The sequence below is a fragment of the Raphanus sativus genome, chromosome 9, assembly GCF_000801105.2.
Source record: "Raphanus sativus cultivar WK10039 chromosome 9, ASM80110v3, whole genome shotgun sequence".
In the NCBI taxonomy this organism is placed as follows: domain Eukaryota; kingdom Viridiplantae; phylum Streptophyta; class Magnoliopsida; order Brassicales; family Brassicaceae; genus Raphanus; species Raphanus sativus.
In genome coordinates, this window is record NC_079519.1 from 33,550,880 (window position 1) to 33,571,312 (window position 20,433).

The 20,433-nt window shown below is 35.2% G+C and overlaps 2 protein-coding genes and 1 long non-coding RNA gene across 4 annotated transcripts; 1 reads left to right on the plus strand and 2 right to left on the minus strand.

Annotated features, from left to right (window-relative positions):
- Positions 1 to 3,368: 3,368 nt before the first annotated feature.
- On the plus strand, positions 3,369 to 17,704 carry LOC108825332 (ABC transporter B family member 7-like). Its single transcript, XM_056995420.1, is given in 19 exon segments — positions 3,369 to 3,408; positions 3,627 to 3,858; positions 4,892 to 5,353; positions 5,557 to 5,943; positions 8,629 to 8,780; positions 9,499 to 9,500; positions 11,583 to 11,665; positions 13,213 to 13,267; positions 13,346 to 13,521; positions 13,612 to 13,833; positions 13,902 to 14,140; positions 14,220 to 14,745; positions 14,824 to 15,097; positions 15,170 to 15,752; positions 15,827 to 16,034; positions 16,225 to 16,260; positions 16,334 to 16,600; positions 16,691 to 16,954; positions 17,032 to 17,704. Coding segments are annotated over 18 exon segments (4,779 nt in total). The 5' UTR covers positions 3,369 to 3,408; positions 3,627 to 3,660; the 3' UTR covers positions 17,677 to 17,704.
- LOC108823844 (uncharacterized) lies at positions 9,279 to 11,357 on the minus strand. 2 transcript variants are annotated; one of them, XR_008939012.1, is made up of 6 exons: positions 11,003 to 11,357; positions 10,743 to 10,915; positions 10,589 to 10,654; positions 10,351 to 10,432; positions 10,030 to 10,107; positions 9,279 to 9,615 (listed from the first exon to the last, which is right to left on the minus strand). It is a non-coding gene; the product is annotated as an uncharacterized LOC108823844 (long non-coding RNA). The 2 variants fall into 2 exon arrangements; XR_008939013.1 differs by lacking the exon at positions 10,589 to 10,654 and having other exon boundaries at positions 11,003 to 11,356.
- A 95-nt stretch (positions 17,705 to 17,799) lies between the features above and the next one.
- Positions 17,800 to 19,187, minus strand: LOC108826187 (membrane protein PM19L). Its single transcript, XM_018599572.2, has 4 exons — positions 18,975 to 19,187; positions 18,382 to 18,601; positions 18,197 to 18,242; positions 17,800 to 18,047 (listed from the first exon to the last, which is right to left on the minus strand). Exons 1-4 carry the CDS (start codon positions 19,099 to 19,101, stop codon positions 17,967 to 17,969), a joined length of 474 nt encoding a protein of 157 aa, XP_018455074.1. The 5' UTR covers positions 19,102 to 19,187; the 3' UTR covers positions 17,800 to 17,966.
- Positions 19,188 to 20,433: the final 1,246 nt, after the last annotated feature.

Sequence of the window (20,433 nt, forward strand, 5' to 3'; positions counted from 1 at the left end):
AAAGAAACGGGCATACGGCATATGACTGCGAAGAAATGATTGTACGCCGGGTTAACTTTTGAATTGCTATTATTTTATAAAACATATTTTGATTAAGATTTATACATAAATATGATTATAAAGAAAAACACAAATATAATTATAAAAAAAATACAAATATGAAAACTAAATTTCAATAAATAAAAATTAAAACAACAAATATATCCGTTCTTTGTAAGGACGGATCAAAATCTAGTTCTTTATATTAAAAAACAAACATAACATAAAAAGATGTGTTTAACGTAAAATCTTTGTTATCAACATATCACTTACATAAAAGTTTGTTTTAAAGGTTACAGTCTTGCAGACAGTTTGATCAGGAATGAGGTACATTTTTAAGCCACTACCGTGGTTTCTACGGGACAAGGCTGCGCTTGAATCTAACGTGGCAGTGCAGAGATGGTTACTTTCTGAGACACGGTGAGGGACTGAGGGTTGAGAGAGTAATGGGGGCACGCAATGTTAGGGCAAGTATGTCTCCCCTTCATTCGGAGGTGAAGGCATTGATTTGGATAATGAAATGTATGAAAAATTTAAGACAATTTCAGGTTACGTTTGCAACGGATTGTTCTCAGTTGGTGAAGATGGTTTTGGAACCAGAGGAATGGCCAGCGTTCGCAAGCTATCTGGAGGATATCAAGAGTTTACAAAGTAGTTTCAATAGCTCACAGCTCATTCATGTACCACGGACGTCAAATTCAAGGGCGGATCGTCTAACACGCAGTGCCAGACAACAATCGTCTTTTGTCATTCACATGGATGCCGAGCTACCAGTTTGGTGTACAGAGTCTATATGAGTATGTATGTTTGATGACAAAAAAAAAAAAAAAAAAGATGGGATGCATAAATGCCGATTTAAGCCAACAGTATTTATTCATTTGGTATCTATTCTCGAGAATAGCTTACCTTTTTTTCCAGTGGGGAAAAGGAATAATAGCTGAATAAGATTTCACATTAAATTTGGAATGTCCTCTAACCAGTTATCAATTTTAGAATAATAGCTGAATAAGATTTCACATTATTTAAGGGAGTATAATCCATTGTCCAGATTAAGATCCTCTTCTTCTCGTCCACAAATATATTTTCATGGAAATCTTCTTAAATACATATTAAATATATTTTAAATATACTTTTGTGAAAGCTTTTATAAATTTTATGAAAAGTATTATTGAAAAAAAGAATTCGAAAAAGAATTTAAAAGCTATTTTTGAAATTTTCGGATAATAAAAAATCAAATTTTATTGATATACTTATTTATTTTTAATATATTTATAAAGTAGAGATATAATTGGACTTTTATGTGCTATTTTGTGAAAAATGTTTTTTAGGGAAAATTGTTTTTTACACCAAAAAATGATAAGTATGTTCTATTAGGCTAATTTCTATTTTGTACAATTTTTTCTTCTAATGTTTTTTAGTATTTTCAAAAATAAATAAAATAAATAGTACAAACAAAAAATTGGAAAATAATAAGTACTAATGAATACATATATGAATTTAGTGATATTTTTTCAGTTTTAAAAATGTTTAAATCACAATTTCATATTCTGTTGAATTGATATTCTATGAAGTAAAAGATGAATTTTTTTTTCATAGGATATACTATGTTTAGAATACATGTTCGACGTAACTAATAGTAATCTAAAAATGTTTGGAAAACACATTCCGCGTTTACCGTATTGTTCTAAAATCTGTAGAAATCGAAATCTACACATTACTATAAATCTAAAACCCGTAGATATCGGAATCTACACATTTACTATAAATCTAAAACTAGTAAAAATCAATTTCAAATATGTTAATTAACTTTTTTAACCTAAGCAATTTAAATGTCACTGGGTCTGGTGCGTTTTTATCTACACAAAAAATTAGTTATAACAATAAAAATGTGTAAACTGATTTCTACACCAACTAATCTATTGTTACAATCAGTATCGTGCGGAAGGATTTTAAAGGCCTAAGGCAAATTTTGAAAAAAAAATATTTACAATTATAGTGAATTTTTTAAAAAAACTATATATCATCTTCATTAAACACACAAATCTAAAACTATAAATTACTAACTTTATCACGAAAATATGCTACTATTATATTATATAAAAATAAATATATAAATTCAAAATGTAAGTTAGTCAAATTTTCGTGGAAATAATTTTTTTAACATAAGTCTAAACTAATATAGTAGAAATTATTTTAAATTTTGGAGCCTTAAATGAAGTTATATTAATCAAGAGCCTAAAGCGAATGCCTTTTTCAATACACTACAATAATTTCTGGGAACATATGTGAAAATAATGTGCACCGTTCTTATTTTCTGGGAACATAATGTGAACATAATTTAGGTTAAAGATCGGCTTTTATTTTCTGGTGTGTGAAAAAGAGGACCGTATTTTTCTCTTTTTTTTCGTTAAAGGAGGAAATAAGGGGTTTTCGATACGGTAATATCGGAGTTCACCTTCTCAGCTGGATCTCAGTGCGCAGTCCCTCATGCTTGATCGTCAAGAGCATCTCCTCACATCCGCCACGTCGCCTTGTCACTCCTATCCCCTCCGAGAGCCGCTGGTGCTCAACCGACACATGCTTTGGCTTGAACCAAAACCATTTATGGAGCTTCAAACGTGCTGATTATTATATACTTGAGCCATCAATCCTCCTCCGAAGCATCATGTCTGTCCGTGGTCCGCCGTCGCGCCTAGTGCAAAGGGTTCACCTAGCCCATAGCCGTGATGTCAAACTAAAATCGCCATTATTCATACATCCATCACAGGTCAGTAGAGTTAGCTCTAGCTCTGAAGTTGTCACTGGCGCTATTCAGTTTCAAGGTCCAGTCTATATATTTGTCAGCTACAAATCCAGGACCTTGTTACTCTTCATTTCTGATGAGATTCACGTAGTCTCTTCGGGGAACACCGAGGTCAGAATTAGAGTTGTTCATGCTCGTTCCACCGCCTTCCAAACTTGGCAGTTTGGTCTATTCAACGTCGCGTGCGACTGTTTCATGCTCGTGGTAGTAGCCTATTCAGGGACACATCCGTTGCTTCCCACGGTTCTCCATTTATCGAGCAAGACTCTCCTTTTAGTTGTGTTATCCCTTGTTTTAGTTTTGTGTCTTTATGCTGTTCATCAAACCGTCGAGGACCCCTCCGGTTATTATCTTGTTACCGTTGAGCATAGCTCCGGATGTAATCTCTTGAACTCGTTTTAGATTTAATATAATCGTTTGTGTGACAAAAAAAAAAAGGAAATAAGGGGTTCATTTCGCCATGTCATAAATATAAACTAACCTTATCGCCAAAATGGCTATAAATATCAAACCATTTCCCATCCCCCAACGGCCCAACTCACTCTCATCCTCATATTGACACTCAGGTACTCTCTCTCTCTCTCTCTCTCTCTCTCTCTCTCTCTCTCTCTCTCTCTCTCTCTCTCTCTCTCTCTCTCTCTCTCTCTCTCTCTCTCTCTCTCTCTCTCTCTCTCTCTCTCTCTCTCCTACTTCTTCCACTGTTTTTTTTTTCTTTTCACTTGCATGTGAATTTATGTGGAGTTTTGAGATAACAACGTACTATGTTTGTTTCTCTTTGATTCAGTTTTAGGTTTTTGTGAAAAGAAGAGAAGGAAATAATGTCTAAAAAGGTTGGAGCAACGGGTGGCAATATGGGAGGAGCATTCGACGATGGTGTTTTCGACGGTGTGAAGAAAATAACTGTGGCAAAAGAGGGAAGTCCTTTTGACTGTGTATCATATATCAAGATAGAATACGAAAAGGACGGGAAACTTGAAACCCGTAAACACGGGACAATTCGCGGGGAATTAAAAGAGGTAAAAGGCAAAATTGCGAAAAACATATTAGACATGGTCGACCAACCAAACCTTCAACCACTCAATTCGTCTTTTAAATTTTTTTGTTAACTAGACTATTCTTAATATTCTAGTCTCTGACTTTTACTGAGCAAAACAGTTTTAGTCGAAACGTTAATTAATCAGCTATAATTGTTGAATAATATAAAGATCAAAATGATTTGGCGAATTAAAATGATGCTTTTTGACTGAAACAAAAAAAATCATATTTTGCAAAAAGTCGATTTTTACTTAATTATATTTTATAATATCAGCTATATATATACATATATGCAAAGTTAATATCCATCTTAAAATAATAATATAGTTTTACTTATGTAATCAATATATCTAGTTTTCTATGTAGCTATATAGTAATTTTCAATATTAACCTGTGTTAATACAAATATCATTAGCTAAATATATAAATTTATAACAATAGTTTTATTAACATAATTACTAACTCGTAAATATTTTCATATCCCCAATTGTTTTTCTTACTCCAAAATTTAACCTAACTGTATAACTATTTTAATGGCAGTAATCTAAAAATCCTATAAATTTGAATATAAAGATCTATTTTTGGATGAAAAATAGTGATTAAAATGATTAGATCCAAAAAAAAATTTATAAAAAAAGTCAGATGATAAAAAACTAGAAGCTTATTTTGGTGGAAAGTGTGAATACCATTGGAATTTATTGAGCCCACGTTCAACTCTATATTATCCGATTCGTTTGATATTGTCCGTTTTGGGTCTAAAAATCTAGCCCGCATCGATTTATTTTTGAACTTCTTTCCAAAAAGCCTCGTATTAATTAAAGTTGGATTTCTCTTTATATATTAGATACTCATTGTCTAATTTTCCAATGTGAGACTTAGTTTGATATTTCATAAATACTATATTACATTTTCCTCATAAGAGTATCTTGGTTTTGTTATAATTATTTTTCTTCGTTTCTTATAAAATCTTTTAAAGTAATAATTTTTTTTATTTGTTTGGGAACTGAAATCCAGTTTTCGGTGGCTTATCCGAATGAATATATCACATCCGTTGGTGGGAGCTATGATCGTGTTCCCTACTATAATACAGTGCTGATCAAATCGCTAATCTTTAAAACCAATACTGGAAGAACATCTCCGGTACTTGGTGGGGTAACGGCTTCTGGAAAACCAGCTGGGAGAGAATTTTTGCTAGAGGATAAATGTGGAGAAAAGCTTCTTGGATTCTTTGGACGCTCTGGTCAAGCCCTTGATGCCATTGGAGCTTATTTTGGTTCACTAGGAGCTGTGGGACTGCGCGGTGGTAACAATGGAGCAGCATTTGACGATGGCATTTTCATTGGTGTGAAGAAAATAATTGTCGCAATAGAGGGAGGTCCTTTTAACTGTATATCATATATCAAGATCGAATATGTAAAAGACAGGAATTTCCTGGAGACCTGTGAACACGGGACGATTCGTGGAGGACTAAAAGAGGTAATAAAAAGATTGTGACTAGTTATTTTTTTTGAAAAAATGTTAAACTAATTCAAATGAAAAAACTGTTTTACACTTTGTGTTATATTGGTATAGAATTTTTCTTAAAATAAAAAAATAAGCTTCAAGTAGCTATTGTTTAACATATTCTTGTTAATGAACGCTTAAATGTTACTGATCTGTTTGTTTCTATTGAAATCCAGTTTTCGTTGGATTATCCAAATGAATATATCACATCCGTTGGAGGGAGCTATGATCATGTTCTCTACTATAATACAGTGCTGATCAAATCGCTTATCTTTAAAACCAACACTGGAAGAACATCTCCGGTACTTGGTGGGGTAACAGCTTCTGGAAAACCAGGTGGGAGAGAATTTTTGCTAAAGGGTAAACGTGGAGAAAAGTTTCTCGGATTCTTTGGACGCTCTGGTCAAGCTCTTGATGCCATTGGAGCTTACTTCGGACCGCTCGGTGGCATCAAGGGAAAGCTATTTGACGATGGTGTTTTCAATGGTGTGAAGAATATAACCGTCGGAGCTGATGAATTCAGTATAACTTATATCAAGATCGAATATGAAAAGGACAGAAAGGTTGTAATCCGTGAACATGGGACAAATCGCGGGGAGCTAGGAAAGGTGAAAATATATATTATTTTTTCATTGTTTAATATTCTTTTAGTTCAATATTAATTTGTTGTTTCTAATAAAAAATGAAATACAGTTTTCGGTGGATTATCCGAAAGAAAGTATCACGGCCATTGGTGGAAGCTACAATCATATTTTCAACTATGATACAACGCTTATCACATCGCTGTACTTCACAACTTCCAAAGGATTTACCTCTCCCTTATTCGGTAAGACGAAGGGAATAGACTTCGAGCTCAAAGGTGAAAATGGAGAAAAGCTTCTTGGAATTTATGGACGTGGTGGTACAGCTATTGATGCCATTGGAGCTCACTTCTAGACTGATTCCGGTGATAGAGTTGGTAATGGAGGAGCTTAAGGAGGTTTCATCCGATCAGAGTCCATTCGCCAATTCCAGACTTGCTCTTTATAATCTTCTTCTCGTTAATTCCATAAATAAGGTCACCCGAAGTCTGGTTCTACCATGTATGTGTATGTTTTGTTGTTAGTGTGATGTTATCTACCTTGATAAAGGATGTGTGTCAACAGTTTAATAAAGGATATGTGTTGTCCATTGTAAACTTTTTAATAAAGAATGTTTCTTTTCAACTACTATTTAGAGTTTGGTTAACTTTTGTGTTTATTCGTACAGCCTTGGTCAGTGACAAAAAAAATCGTACAGCCTTGGTCTAGGGGTTCAGGCGTCCAATCGGATACGTCAGAAGTTCAGGAAGCATAATATTTAACCTCATTCGGATATTATAAAATTCGATTCAGTTGCGGTTCGGATTTACTTGGATTCGATTGGTGCAGCCTTGCTTAGGTTTAGTCATGGTTTTTGGGGCGTCCAATCGGTTCGTCGGAATCAATTCGGGTTCAGGTTTTTGAAGCATAATATTTAGGTCCATTCGGATATTATAAAGTTTCGATTCGATTTACTCAGATTCGGTTTGGCTTTAGTAATTAATGTAAAATCCGGTTAAATTCGCTAAAATTATGGGTTCAGTTTTAAAACGGGTTAAAGTAACCTGAAACACTCAAATCTACTCTAAAATACTCATACAAGTTATCAACAATCCTGGTTATGATGAAACAGGATTATAAAGTTTTGTTTAAACAGCAAAATTCGAAAATTTAGTACAGCCTACAAGAACAAGATTATGACTCTATAGCAATTGCGCACTTGGAAACCCAAATATGAATTGGAAAGCCCAGAAGAAGGAAACAATCTGCAATGAGAGATTTTCATTTACCTGTTCGAAGTTATTTTGTTTGTTTGTTTCTCTTGAGCTTTCTGCTTAGCTCTTTTCAGCGAGAAGCTGCCGACGAGTGAAGCCAAGCTTTTCGCGTTGCCATTTGACAAACGAAAGACTTGCATGAATAACGTTTACAATCCGTTAGTAAAAGCGATTAAAAGTACATTTGTTACTTACAATCCAACAATTATTCATCACAAACTTTTTTTTTAATACTATGTTTTATGATGAGACTGTTTAATATTTATATATGCGATATAGATTCAACATTGGTGAGACAGATGTAAAAGCCAGTAGCATTAGTGATTTTTTTTTTAGCGGTAGAAAAAAATAGCAATTTCCAAGAGAAATTTGGTTGTATAACTAAAAGAGGAACATATGTACATAACAACTAAATGGGTAAAATTTATCTTATACAGAGGAACACATGAACGGTACATATATAACAGTTGATTGGGTACATCACTGCATGTAACTCATTTCATACAGAGCATCAGTACTCAAACCAATAGTGCCCACAATAGATAGTGCAGTTTTTAAAACTCTATTAACTGGGTAAATGTTATCCAACCCATCAGTCTCCTCAGGCCTTCATTTGTTTGTTTCAAGCAAATTGTTTTTTGTCGGCGGCAAAATAAAATTATAACCATAAATATGAATAAAATTACAAAACCACTAATTTGGAATTTGAACCCCTATATGATTCCTAAGAAAGTTGGACATGCCACTACATTGATGAGATTTAGCCCAAGGCCTAATGCATGATTTTCAAAGGAAGAGAGATTTACAATGTAATAATGGCAGTCATATTTTTTTTTTTTTTGAAAAAGGATATGGCAGTCATATTTTACATATGAGACAATTCACTATAAAAAGTTAGATCACACCTTGTAAAATAAAACAAAAAGGTAGATTAGGCAAAAAAAAAGAATAGAATAAACTATAAGGAGTATTCCCTCCGTTTCGATTTATATGTCGTTTTGGAGCAAAATTTTCGTTTCAAAATAAGTGTCGTTTTATGATTTCAATGCAAAATTTATTGACTTTTTAATCTAATCTATTTTTCTATTGGTTGAAATCTAATTAGGTGTATTGGTAATGATGTTTTTATCTAGTAAATATACAAAATTAAATGTTTTATTAATCTGTGTGCCGAAGTCTAGAACGACAAATAAATTGAAACGGAGGGAGTACCAAAGTACAAAGGATTCAAAAGCATTTGAATAAATACAAACTTAAATGGACAAAGTACCTTGAGAAGGCAATGTTGGATTTTGTTCCTTGTGCTCTCTCATTCAATGTAACCGGCCAGATGAACCGAGTTTTTAAAGTGACTCGTATAATTCCAGTAGTTTTCTTTTGGGGTTAAATTCTCATTTATTTTCTCTCCGGAAAGCAACCAATGGAGGAGAAAGCGAAGAGAATGAAGAATGGAGACGGAGGCAATCAGAAACTGGCGTTTTATAAGCTTTTCACGTTTGCAGATCGATACGACATCATTTTAATGGCGGTTGGGACCATCTCTGCCATGGCCAACCGCCTAGCTCAGTCGATTATAGCCATGTTCGTTTGGTTGCCGCCGGTTTCAGCGTCAGCGTCGGCGTCGGCGTCAGCGTCAGCGGCTGCGTCAAACTCGTTTATCTGATGTTCGTTTGGTTGCCGCCGACGCCGACGCCGACGCTGACGTTGACGCCGATTGTTGTTCGTTTCGAAGACGCAGGAAATTGACGCAGCCGCAAGACGCCGACGCATGACGCTGTTTTGGGTTGTTCGTTTGGTTGACGCTGCGACTATTTTCATTTATTCATATTTTATTTTTAAAAATTTGTAAAATTGTATTTTAAATAAATAAAATGTAGTTTAAATATATTTACATCCATAAGAATATTATGTTTAATTGGTAATAAATTTTTGGTCAAATATAAAAATATTTGATGTCATAAATCATAAGCTAAGAAAAATAAAAATAATACATCAAACTACTTTATAATCATAATCAATCATATTAAAAAAATTATACTGAAGTAAATATGATAAAATCATACATTTAATTTTTGAAATTATCACTTCAAATAAATAAGGCAAATATGTTTTACAGATAAAAGAAACATAAAATTAGGTTGGTTGATAAAAAAAATATTACAGCAAGTCTTAAAAAAAAATCAAATCATTTAACTAAAACATGATTTAATCATCAACAAGCTTGAGAGTGCACTTCTCCACCGTGAACTTGGAGAGTGTGAGCTTGAGAGAGAGAGCTGGAGAGGCGTCAGAGAAGGAGAGAGCTGGAGAATCTGAGCTGGACAAAGCATATGCTTATAATCATCAACAAGCTTGAGAGTGCACTTCTCCACAATTGTGGTCGTATGCAGTGGTGACGGTTCTGCAGCCAACGAAATACAAAAAAAACATTTATTTTACAACAATAATGAAACAGAGTTTCAGACAAACAAACACAAGAACAGAACAAATCAATGTCTTTGTCTGAACATCAGCTTAGATATCCAATTACGATAAAATAAACTGATTTCAGTGATAAAGAACATTTTTTTACAACAATAGTGGAACAGAGATTCATATATACAAACAAACAATTGTTCACATTTCATACAAAAGATCAGAAACAAATCAATTTCTTGTCTAAAAGCCTAGAGATCCAATTACAAAGATACAACTAAAATAAACTGATTCCAATGATAAAGAAAACATTTTTTTACAACAATAATGGTAGAGAGAGACTCAGATAACCAAGCAATTGTTCAAATTTCAGACAAAACAACAGAGGAAAAGCTCTTACAATAGAGTGAGCGACAAAGCTTTGGAGACCTTGAGACAAAGCACAGAACACACTTCTTTGCCGCAAGTACTTGTGAGCCTGCAAAAAAAGACAGAAAGAGGGAGACAGACACTGAGTGAGCTTACAGAGAGAGGGAGACAGACACTGAGTGAGCTTCAGTTTGGTTTAAAGAAAAAGCCATGAACTGTGGAAGATGATAACAAGAGGAAAGAGAAGAGTCATGAAAAGTCTGATACTTTGTACTCAACACAACCGCAAACACAAACACAAGTAGATGTACACAAATAAAAAACACAGCACATGTAACAAAGAGGAACTTACGAGAGAGTGAGACAGACAAAGCTTAGGAGAGCTTGAGACACACAGACAGAGCCGGAGATGCTATGGAGAAGCCTGAGAGAGCCTGAGATAAAGCAAACACACAACACATCTTATTCTCAGTTTCAGAATAAATCACAGAACAAAAAAAAAGAACTAATGTTGCAGTTGCGTTGAAGTTGAACTGATAAGACATAACATTGTTAGATTGGTTGAACAACAATGGCATCACTAAAATTACCTAGACATAGAAGATCATGACCGATTAAATCAGTGACCAACGAAGCTAAACTATACAATTGCAATTCTGAAAAAACAAAACAGAGCAAGAACCAATCAGACAAAACAGAACGAAAGAAAGAGGAGCAAACTTTGAGAATTTGAAGAAAACTTACGAAGCAATCGTCGTCAATAGTGAAGATGTACTTCTTCTTAGACACCACCATATAACCGAAGCAGCGACAAGCAGAGTCCTTGAAGGAGATGCACGAAGCTTGATGGAGAGAGGGTCGAGAGGTGGAGAGCCTGAGACAAAGCAAGTTCGTGAGGCTATAATCTCATTCAAGTTCTGCAACAGTGACAAACCCATATACACAGACGCATCAAAATCTCAAACACACACACAACACATTGCAGAGATGGAAGAGAGTCTCACCTGGGTTTGAGATCGAGAGAGAGCTCTGGAGATGGTGTGAGAGACGAGACGAAGCTTGATGGAGAGAGGGTCGAGAGGTGGAGAGCGAGCTTGAGATGCGTTGGAGATGAAGAGCTCGAGCGAGCTTGAGATGCGTTGGAGATGGAGAGCGAGCTTGAGAGAGGTTGGAGATGGAGAGCTCGAGATCGTGCGAGATGGAGAGAGGGTCGAGAGTTTGAGAGAGATGGAGAGCGAGCTTGAGAGAGGTTGGAGATGGAGAGAGCTCCAGATGCGTCTGTAGAGAAAGCTCAAAGGAGAAGAGAAGAGAGCGGGGTCGATGGAGAAGAAGAAGCAGCGTCAATAGATTTAGGTGATGGCAAATTTTTGTAAATATTAAATTAGGTTAGGGGTAAAATTGTAATTGCAGTAAATAGACGCGGATTTACGTCGCGGACGCCGGATTTTATGGCGTCAGACGCATGCCTGCTGCGTTCGGCCGCAGACGCAGACGCCGATACCCGCGTCAATGAAACGAACAAGCGTCTAAAGAAAATATTGACGCAGCCGCAGCCGCAGGTACGTGCGGCGACCAAACGAACAGCGCTTATGTCAGTACTCATAGGCCAAATCATTAACGTCTTTGGCCTCTCTGATCATGATCACATGGTTAAAGAAGTCTCCAAGGTTAGGAGCTCAAATGATTTATGACATTTTATAGTTGTTATTACTTATTACTGATATCAGTTTCACTGTATGGACTTTTATTTTCTTCTAACTATTGTTTTAGTTGGTCCTTTTGAGAGCATCTCCAAAAGGACTCTCTATTATAGAGTTTGCAAAACTCTAAATTTGAAATTTTAATGTGTGCTTCTCCAAAAGAAAAACTTCAAACCTAACTTCAAAAGTATTTGTATTTTACACTATGGTCCCTATATTTGTTATAATTAATATAAATCCATAAAACTTATAAATAACTAGCACATATATAAAAAAATATCACATTAATATTAATTAATAAAATATTACAGTAAATATATAAATTATAAATATAAATACATAACTAAATATTAAACTACAAGAAAAAGACACTATATTTTGAAGCTTTCAAAACTTCATATTTGAAGTTTAAAGATGTTTTAAATTTCACATTTGAAATCTAAAGATATTTTTAAATCTTAAAACTTTTTATTTTAAGGTTTATATTTAGTTTTATGTGTAAAACTAAAATTTATGAAAACAAATATGAAATATTATAAGATATGATATTTTTAAAGATTAAAATGAAAAATAAAAAATATCTAAGAATCATAAAATGTAATATTTAATTGTAAGGACCAAAATGCAAATAAAAATGTGAAACTTCAAATTTGAAGTTTTGAGTAGTGATACTCTATATTTGAAGTTTCACTATTAAAAACTTCAAATTTGAAGTTTTGAAGTTTACTTTTGGAGAATAAAAAACTTCAAATATGAAGTTATAGAGTGTCTTTTGGAGATGCTCTGAACAGAAAAGGAGAAACAACATAACATAAATTAAAAATAAAAAAATAAAAAATTAAAATGAAAGGAGTTGTCTTTCACAACAAAACTGATTTTTTTTTTGTAAAAAAAAAATTCATGTCTGGTTAAGATTATTATTATTATTGTTATGATATTTAGATGTATGTATTTGGTTTTATAATTTTTCTGGTATCATGCATGTGTAATCTTAAAGGGGAAATCCAAAAGACTTTATATGTTACGTTTATTTCATGAATTGTCAGATTGACCAAGGTTTTGACCAAATGTTTTTTTTCCTAATTTGATCTTTAATTCGTAAATTGTAAAGAGATTTTCTTTCTTTCTTTTTCCATTCTCAAATTCATTTTACATTTTCTTCACAGAAATACAAAATTTGGTCCAACTGTATATGCATGAAAAGGTTCAATAGTTCGTAAATGGTTTTATGTGATTAATTGGAAACAATTTATATTTGCGTTTTTACTTTGTTATAATTCCTCTTTTCTGTTTTCTTGAAATGAATAGAAAATTTACTTCCTCATTTGCGTCTTGATTAATGCAACATTTATTTTTATTTTTTTGCTAAACTTAATGCAACATTTATTACAAAATGGAAAACTAAAATTTGAATTTTCTCATTTGCATTGAATTGTAACTTTAAATCTCAAAAGAAAAAAAATCTAAATTGCTTGCTTTTAATATAGACACTGATCTTAATTAATTTATCTCAGGTTGCTGTGAAGTTTCTTTACCTTGCAGTCTACGCGTGCATTGTGTCTTTCCTCCGTGAGCCGAAACTCTGTTTTCCTTCTTCACATTTAAATTAACCTAACTTGTTCACAAAGCCTTTTCGTTCTTTCACAGAGGTCTCATGTTGGATGGTAACCGGCGAGCGTCAGTCCACCAGAATTCGAGGGCTATACCTCAAAACAATATTAAGACAAGATATTGGCTTTTTTGACACCGAGACAAACACCGGTGAAGTAATCGGAAGAATGTCCGGGGACACCATTCTTATTCAAGAATCCATGGGAGAAAAGGTTTTGATAAATTTGTATATATACTTATCGACTGTTTCTTGCGATGCAAGCTAGTGAATATTCTTTTTTCCATGATTTCAAAATTTTCAGGTTGGGAAATTTATACAGCTGATGTCAACATTCTTTGGTGGATTCACAGTGGCTTGTATAATTGGCAGACGCCTCACATTAGCTCTTATTCCGTGCATTCCACTGATCGTGGCCACTGGTGGTGCAATGGCCTTGATCATGTCAAAAATGGCTGGTCGTGGCCAACTCGCTTATGCGGAAGCTGGAAATGTTATAGAACAAGCTGTTGGGTCGATTAGAACAGTAAGTTCTCGAGCAGTCCGAAATTCTCTTCTTTTTTTAGATAATCACAATTTTTGATGTTTTGTCAGGTTGTGGCATTCACCGGAGAGAAACAAGCAACCGAAACATATGAGAAGAAGCTCGAGATTGCCTATGAGTCTATGGTTCAACAAGGGCTTTTCTCTGGTTTAGGCCTTGGGATAATGATGGTTGTAATCTATTGTACCTATGGTATTGCGATTTGGTACGGTGCTTGGCTTATAATGGAGTAAGGATATACTGGAGGTCAAGTCATGAACGTGATTTTCGCAATCTTGGGTGGAGGAATGTGAGTATAACTATTAATTACTTTGTCCTTAAATAATTTTTGTGATACTGAAAATCCTAAATTTCTTACACATTCTCAGGTCGTTGGGGCAGACATTACCTTCTCTTAACGCTTTTGCTGCTGGACAAGCCGCAGCCTACAAAATGTTTGAGACGATAAAAAGAAAACCAAAGATCGATGCTTATAGCATGACTGGTAAGGTTTTGGACGAGATTAAAGGAGACATTGAGCTAAAAGACGTGTATTTTCGATATCCAGCAAGACCCGACGTGCAGATCTTTGCTGGATTTTCGCTGATTGTACCGAACAGCACAACCTTGGCTTTGGTGGGACATAGTGGGAGTGGAAAATCAACAGTGATCAGTCTGATTGAGAGGTTCTATGATCCGGAATCAGGAGAAGTTTTAATTGATGGAATTGATTTAAAAAAGCTTCAGTTAAAATGGATCAGACGCAAGATTGGTTTAGTAAGCCAAGAACCTATACTTTTCGCGACCACAATCAGGCAGAACATTGTTTATGGAAAAGAAGATGCATCCGATGATGAAATTAGAGCAGCGGTTAAGCTGGCTAATGCTACTAGGTTTGTCGACAAACTACCGCAGGTACTTAAACTTTAGTTATAACAAATTTGATTTATAAACCGAGTTTAAAAGTCTTAATTAATCCTCTATTTTGTTAAGGGTTTGGACACAATGGTAGGAGAACACGGGATACAATTATCCGGTGGGCAGAAGCAGAGGCTCGCGATTGCTAGGGCCATACTGAAAAACCCTAAAATCTTGCTTCTTGATGAAGCAACTAGTGCTTTAGACGCAGAATCCGAACGAATTGTTCAAGACGCCCTGGTTAAGCTGATGTCAAGCCGGACAACTGTCGTGGTGGCTCATCGGCTTACCACTATTAGAACCGCCAACATGATCGCCGTTGTGCAGCAGGGCAAAATCATTGAGAAAGGTTAGGTTTGCATAATACCGTGCAATGCAAGTATTCAGTTTTTATGTATATATTAACAGAAGTTGTAATCAGGAACTCACGAGGAGATGATACAAGATTCCGAGGGAGCGTATTCAAAGCTTGTTAGTCTACAGGAAGTATCAAAGAAAGAAGGAGGAGGAGTGGAGGAACTGGAGCCGGATGAGAGTATCTCCGTTAGCCACACCGAAATCGATTCTGGTTTACCAGGACCGGTTAATTTGAACCTAACCAAAGAAAATCAAGATAATAACTCTTCCATGGAAAACAAAACGACAAGGAAACGCAAGAAAGTATCGTTGAGACGCCTTGCTCACCTCAACAAACCAGAGATTCCAGTTTTGTTGGCCGGTTCATTGGCTGCAGCGGTTCACGGTATTGTGTACCCGGTCCAAGGTTTGCTTATGTCTAGCACTATCAAGATATTCTTCGAGCCGTCAGATCAACTACGAAAAGATTCACATTTCTGGGCCATCATTTTCGTCTTGCTCGGTTTAACGGATTTGATGGTGGTTCCGTTTCAAAACTATCTGTTCGCTATAGCTGGAGGAAGACTTATCAGACGTATTAGATCATTATCCTTTGATAAAGTTATTCATCAGGAGATAAGTTGGTTTGATAATACCGCGAATTCTAGGTGATGTAACCACCATATGATTAATACATCGTTTTTTCTTACGTTTTTTTTAATATTGAGTTATTATTTTTCAGTGGCGTGATTGGAGCAAGGTTGTCTACAGATGCTGTGGCAGTGAAGAGTATAGTGGGTGATGCGTTGGCGTTGATCATGCAAAATATAGCGACTGTAATCGCTGCATTGATTATAGCGTTTACGGCTAATTGGATATTAGCTATAATAATCCTTCTTATGACGCCAGTTATAGTCCTTCAGGGTTACTTTCAGACAGGGACGAACCCAGTAAGCAACATACACCACAAAAAATCATGATATATTTTGAATTACACCTAAATTACAAGGAAATCTCCTAGCATAGTTGGTAAAGTAGGTGTATTGAACCCACTAAACCCCAGTTCGAGACCCTGTATTGTCCATTTTAAAACTTTTTGAACCCAGTGAAAATTTCGGCTAGGGCCGCCACTGCTTTCAGACCAAGTGTATAGCCGGTTTTAGCGCAAGCGCCAAAGTTAGTAGTATTCAACAATGCTTTTGTTTAATTTCAAGATCAACCTAGTCTAATCCGGTTTACTTCGGTTCAGGAAAAATACGAAGAAGCAAGTCAGGTCGCCAGTGATGCGGTGAGCAGCATAAGAACAGTTGCATCATTCTGTGCAGAGGGTAAAGTGATGGATCTTTACCAAAAGAAATGCGAGGCACCAAAGAAACAAGGTGTCCGGTTAGGACTAGTGAGCGGTTCGGGCTACGGAATCTCATTCTTGGCTCTCTATTGCATCAATTCCTTATGTTTTTACGTTGGTTCTTGGTTGATTCAGAAGAGGGTAGCCACGTTTGGAGAATTCTTTCAGGTATAAAAGAGTGAGCTAGACATTATCCGGTTCGGTTTAGATAATGATTTGTTTTGTAATATTTTAGTGGGTTTTTAATTAACGTTTCAGGTTTTCTTTGCGTTAACTATGACCGCACTAGCAGTGTCTCAAACGAGTGCTATGGCACCTGATAGAAACAAAGCCAAAGACTCGGCTGCTTCTATTTTCGAGATACTTGACAGTAAACCGAAAATCGATTCGAGTTCCAACGAGGGGACAGTGTTACCAATTGTGCACGGTCATATCGAGTTTCAACACGTCAGTTTCAGGTATCCGACACGACCAGACATTCAGATTTTTACTGACTTATGCTTAACTATCTCCTCCGGACAGGTAAAAAACATGTTAAGATGATATTTCCGGTTCAATAATACCAAATTGATATAACCGGTTAACGATTTGGGTTTCAGACCGTAGCATTGGTTGGAGAGAGCGGGAGTGGTAAATCTACGGTGATAAGCTTAATCGAGAGATTCTACGATCCAGATTCAGGCAAGATTCTCTTGGATCAAGTTGAAGTTCAAACATTGAAACTGAGTTGGTTAAGGCAACAGATGGGTTTGGTTAGTCAAGAACCGGTTTTATTCAACGAGACAATCAGATCAAACATAGCTTATGGCAAAACCGGTGAAGCCACAGAGGAAGAGATCATAACCGCGGCGAAAGCAGCTAATGCGCACAACTTCATAAGCACGTTACCTCAAGGTTACGAGACTTCGGTAGGCGAACGAGGTGTACACTTATCCGGTGGTCAGAAACAGAGGATCGCCATAGCTAGAGCTATTCTCAAGGATCCTAAGGTTTTGTTGCTTGACGAAGCAACAAGCGCGTTAGATGCAGAGTCTGAGCGGGTGGTGCAGGATGCGCTTGACCGTGTGATGGTGAACCGGACCACGGTTGTGGTGGCTCACCGGCTCACTACGATTAAGCACGCGGATGTAATTGCTGTTGTGAAGAACGGTGTGATCGCGGAGAGAGGGAGACATGAAACGTTGATGGAGATTTCAGGTGGTGCCTATGCTTCGCTTGTAGCTTTTCACATTAGTGGGAACTGAGAAAACGTTTTTGTTTGTAATGATTTTAAGGAGCTTGTATTTTTTTTGCCTACATTTGTACTTTTTCTAGCACACATTATTTAAAATTTTGTAATCATCCCTTGCCTGGAATTCTAATTTCCTTTCATCAAGGTTAAAAATTACAGTATATATATTTTTGAGTAAAGTCAATAAAATAATACAAACCATACGCATACACATCTTCAAATAACCAAACTGGATAGGAAAATATAAATTGCAAAACAAATAAATAAGAAGAAAAGAAATCAGTTTTGTTTTTTTTTCTCGATTTATTTTCGAATTACATATATAGCAGCTATATAGATAAGTTGCGTTGCAGAAAGAATGATTAGAAATGCCTCCATTGTCCTCTGCCAAAAAAAAGATCAAATGAAATTAAGGCTCTTAAACTAGTTGAAATATTTTTGGTCACAAATTGAAGTATTTAAATAACTGATATATATATATATATATATATATATATTTATACAGAATATTATAGCTAAGACAGTTTGCTTACCAGACGGGCATTTCTCATTCCAAGTTCAATTTCCTTGCAGCCAAATCTGCACAAGAGCATTCAAGAAACAGAAAATTTCATAAACAATAATTGGCTTTTTATCTTTGGCGTGGAAAAGTAAAAGAATTCTAGGAAAGAAAATGATTGAATGTTATGTCAAAGTGTTTTTCTGATTAATGCCTTACCCCATGGCTAAAACTGTGAGCGACCAAGCAATGGTGGCGGCAGAGACAGCAGCCGGAAGACTGGCTGTAGTGGATGACTGGAGATGACTAACACCGGAGATAACAGAGGCAGCTCCAGCAACTCCGGCAATTAAGGCAAACATCACAAAGAATCCGGTGGCCGCATTACCCATCGGAAAATATATTGGCGAGAAATGAGTGGGAAGGCTGTAATCCGCACCTTGAATGTTTGGAAAAAGAAATTTGAGCTGCTTAGTTCAAACCATCATCAAATGATTGGTCTAGGTTTATTTATAAGAAATATTACTGAGGTAGGGATTCATACTAGTGATATTTAAAGCCGACACAAAAGTCTAAGTCGATGAAGTACACAAATATTATTCACACAGTTCGGCAAGAACACAGGACCAAGTTTGGATTAACTACCAGATTCTTACAGCTTAAGTTTTTTTTTTGGTTCAGTTTGTTGTGGTGTACAATTAAAGTCAGAAAACTATAATTATTGCTTAATTATGAAAAGTATATATCTTGAAAACAGTATTTTTTGTTTGTTTTGAAACAGTATTTCTATTACAAAATAAAAGATTATATACCAATATGGAAGCCATGGCTGATAGCTTTGTTCATGGACCATGCTCCAATTCCGAGAACAATGGCGTACATGCAGAAATTTAGGAGTAGAAGCAAAGATGCCACTGGTTGCATCCTCTGTTCCGCCATTTTCTTCGTGTCGCCCTAGACAAGACAAATCCAGAACTATGTAAAAAAAAATTTTGAGGAAGATATTTGAAGTTAAAGTCTTAATTGTGGAATGAATTAAGAGCTTAGATTTATATATAAGTTTTGATTAGATGGTGCTTTTCTTGCTTAAGGCTGTTTGGGTTTTCGGGATTCGTTAAGGAATTAAAAACTTGTTCTCGCAGGTTGTAAAGGTAGGGTACTGCTTTTTTTTTTTTTTTTGGTGTAAGTAGGGTGCTGTTTTTCTTACAAAGAATCTATGTTTTGCTTCATTCACAAGGCACAACATTTTTTTTTTTTTTTTTGATAATCCAGGTATCCGGACCTCTCACTTAGTCCGACTATCCCACCGCGTCCAACCGAAACTGGCGAGGAAGGTCCTGGAAGCCAAACGGAAACCATGTTAAATCTGCTGTGGCCGAGGCTCGAACTCGTGATGGCGGACATCTCAGCTGAGGTTCCTTTACCACCAAACTTCAAGGCACAACGTATGAAAACCTTTGGTAACTTGTAAAAGATTCTTTGGTTCACTTTGTTTCTTTCGTAATTTTCTTGTTTTATATAGTTCTTAGACTTTATTGTATCATACATGTACATAAATGTTTACAAAAAAAAAAAAAAAATACATGTACATAAATATTCATTATTCTATTCAGTATGGATACAGCTATAACATTCGCGACCCATTTCATAGACTTTCAGAAAGAAAAAGAATAAGAAACGTGTATGAGAAGTAATAAGAATATTGGATTTTAATTTCTCATTTAAAGATGTTTTTGTTATGTATTTTTTTTATTTCGACTGTATTTGAAGATGTCAATATGATTTAGTTCTTTTTCAGTGTATCTTTATATTTCGAGCTACAATATTTTTTTCTATTTTACAGTCGATGATTTTCAATTTATGAGTTTCTATATCTTATTCACATTTTGAATATTCTTGAGTTTTTTTATTGTTTCTTTATTTTGAGAAGCCAAGTTTCTTTAACAGATAAAAAGATTCTGTTTAACAAAAATTCAAAAGTTTCTACTCACTCTGTTTAATTTTACCTGATGTTTAAAGTTAATGCACATAGACTAAGATATTACAAGTTTTTATACAACTATCTTCACTATAAAAAATAATCAATAAGAAACAAATCAACCAATAAAAATAAATTATTATGTAAATCATCACAAATCTCTAAGGCTTTTTATCTGATAATGAGAACATCATTTATTTTACAAAAATGTTTTTTTAAACATCAAATAATCTAAAACAGAGGGAGTATTCCATACAACTTAATGGAGTAAAAGTTAATAATAATAAAAAATA

Bases quoted from the DNA above. Each gene is read 5' to 3' on its own strand.
- LOC108826187 (XM_018599572.2), bottom strand. From the start codon at position 19,101: ATGGCGGAACAGAGGATGCAACCAGTGGCATCTTTGCTTCTACTCCTA. The intron at 18,602-18,974 runs GTATATAATCTT...CAAACATTCAAG, and splicing joins CAGCCATGGCTTCCATATTG to GTGCGGATTACAGCCTTCCC. The intron at 18,048-18,196 runs GTAAGCAAACTG...TTTTTTTGGCAG, and splicing joins GAATGAGAAATGCCCGTCTG to AGGACAATGGAGGCATTTCT.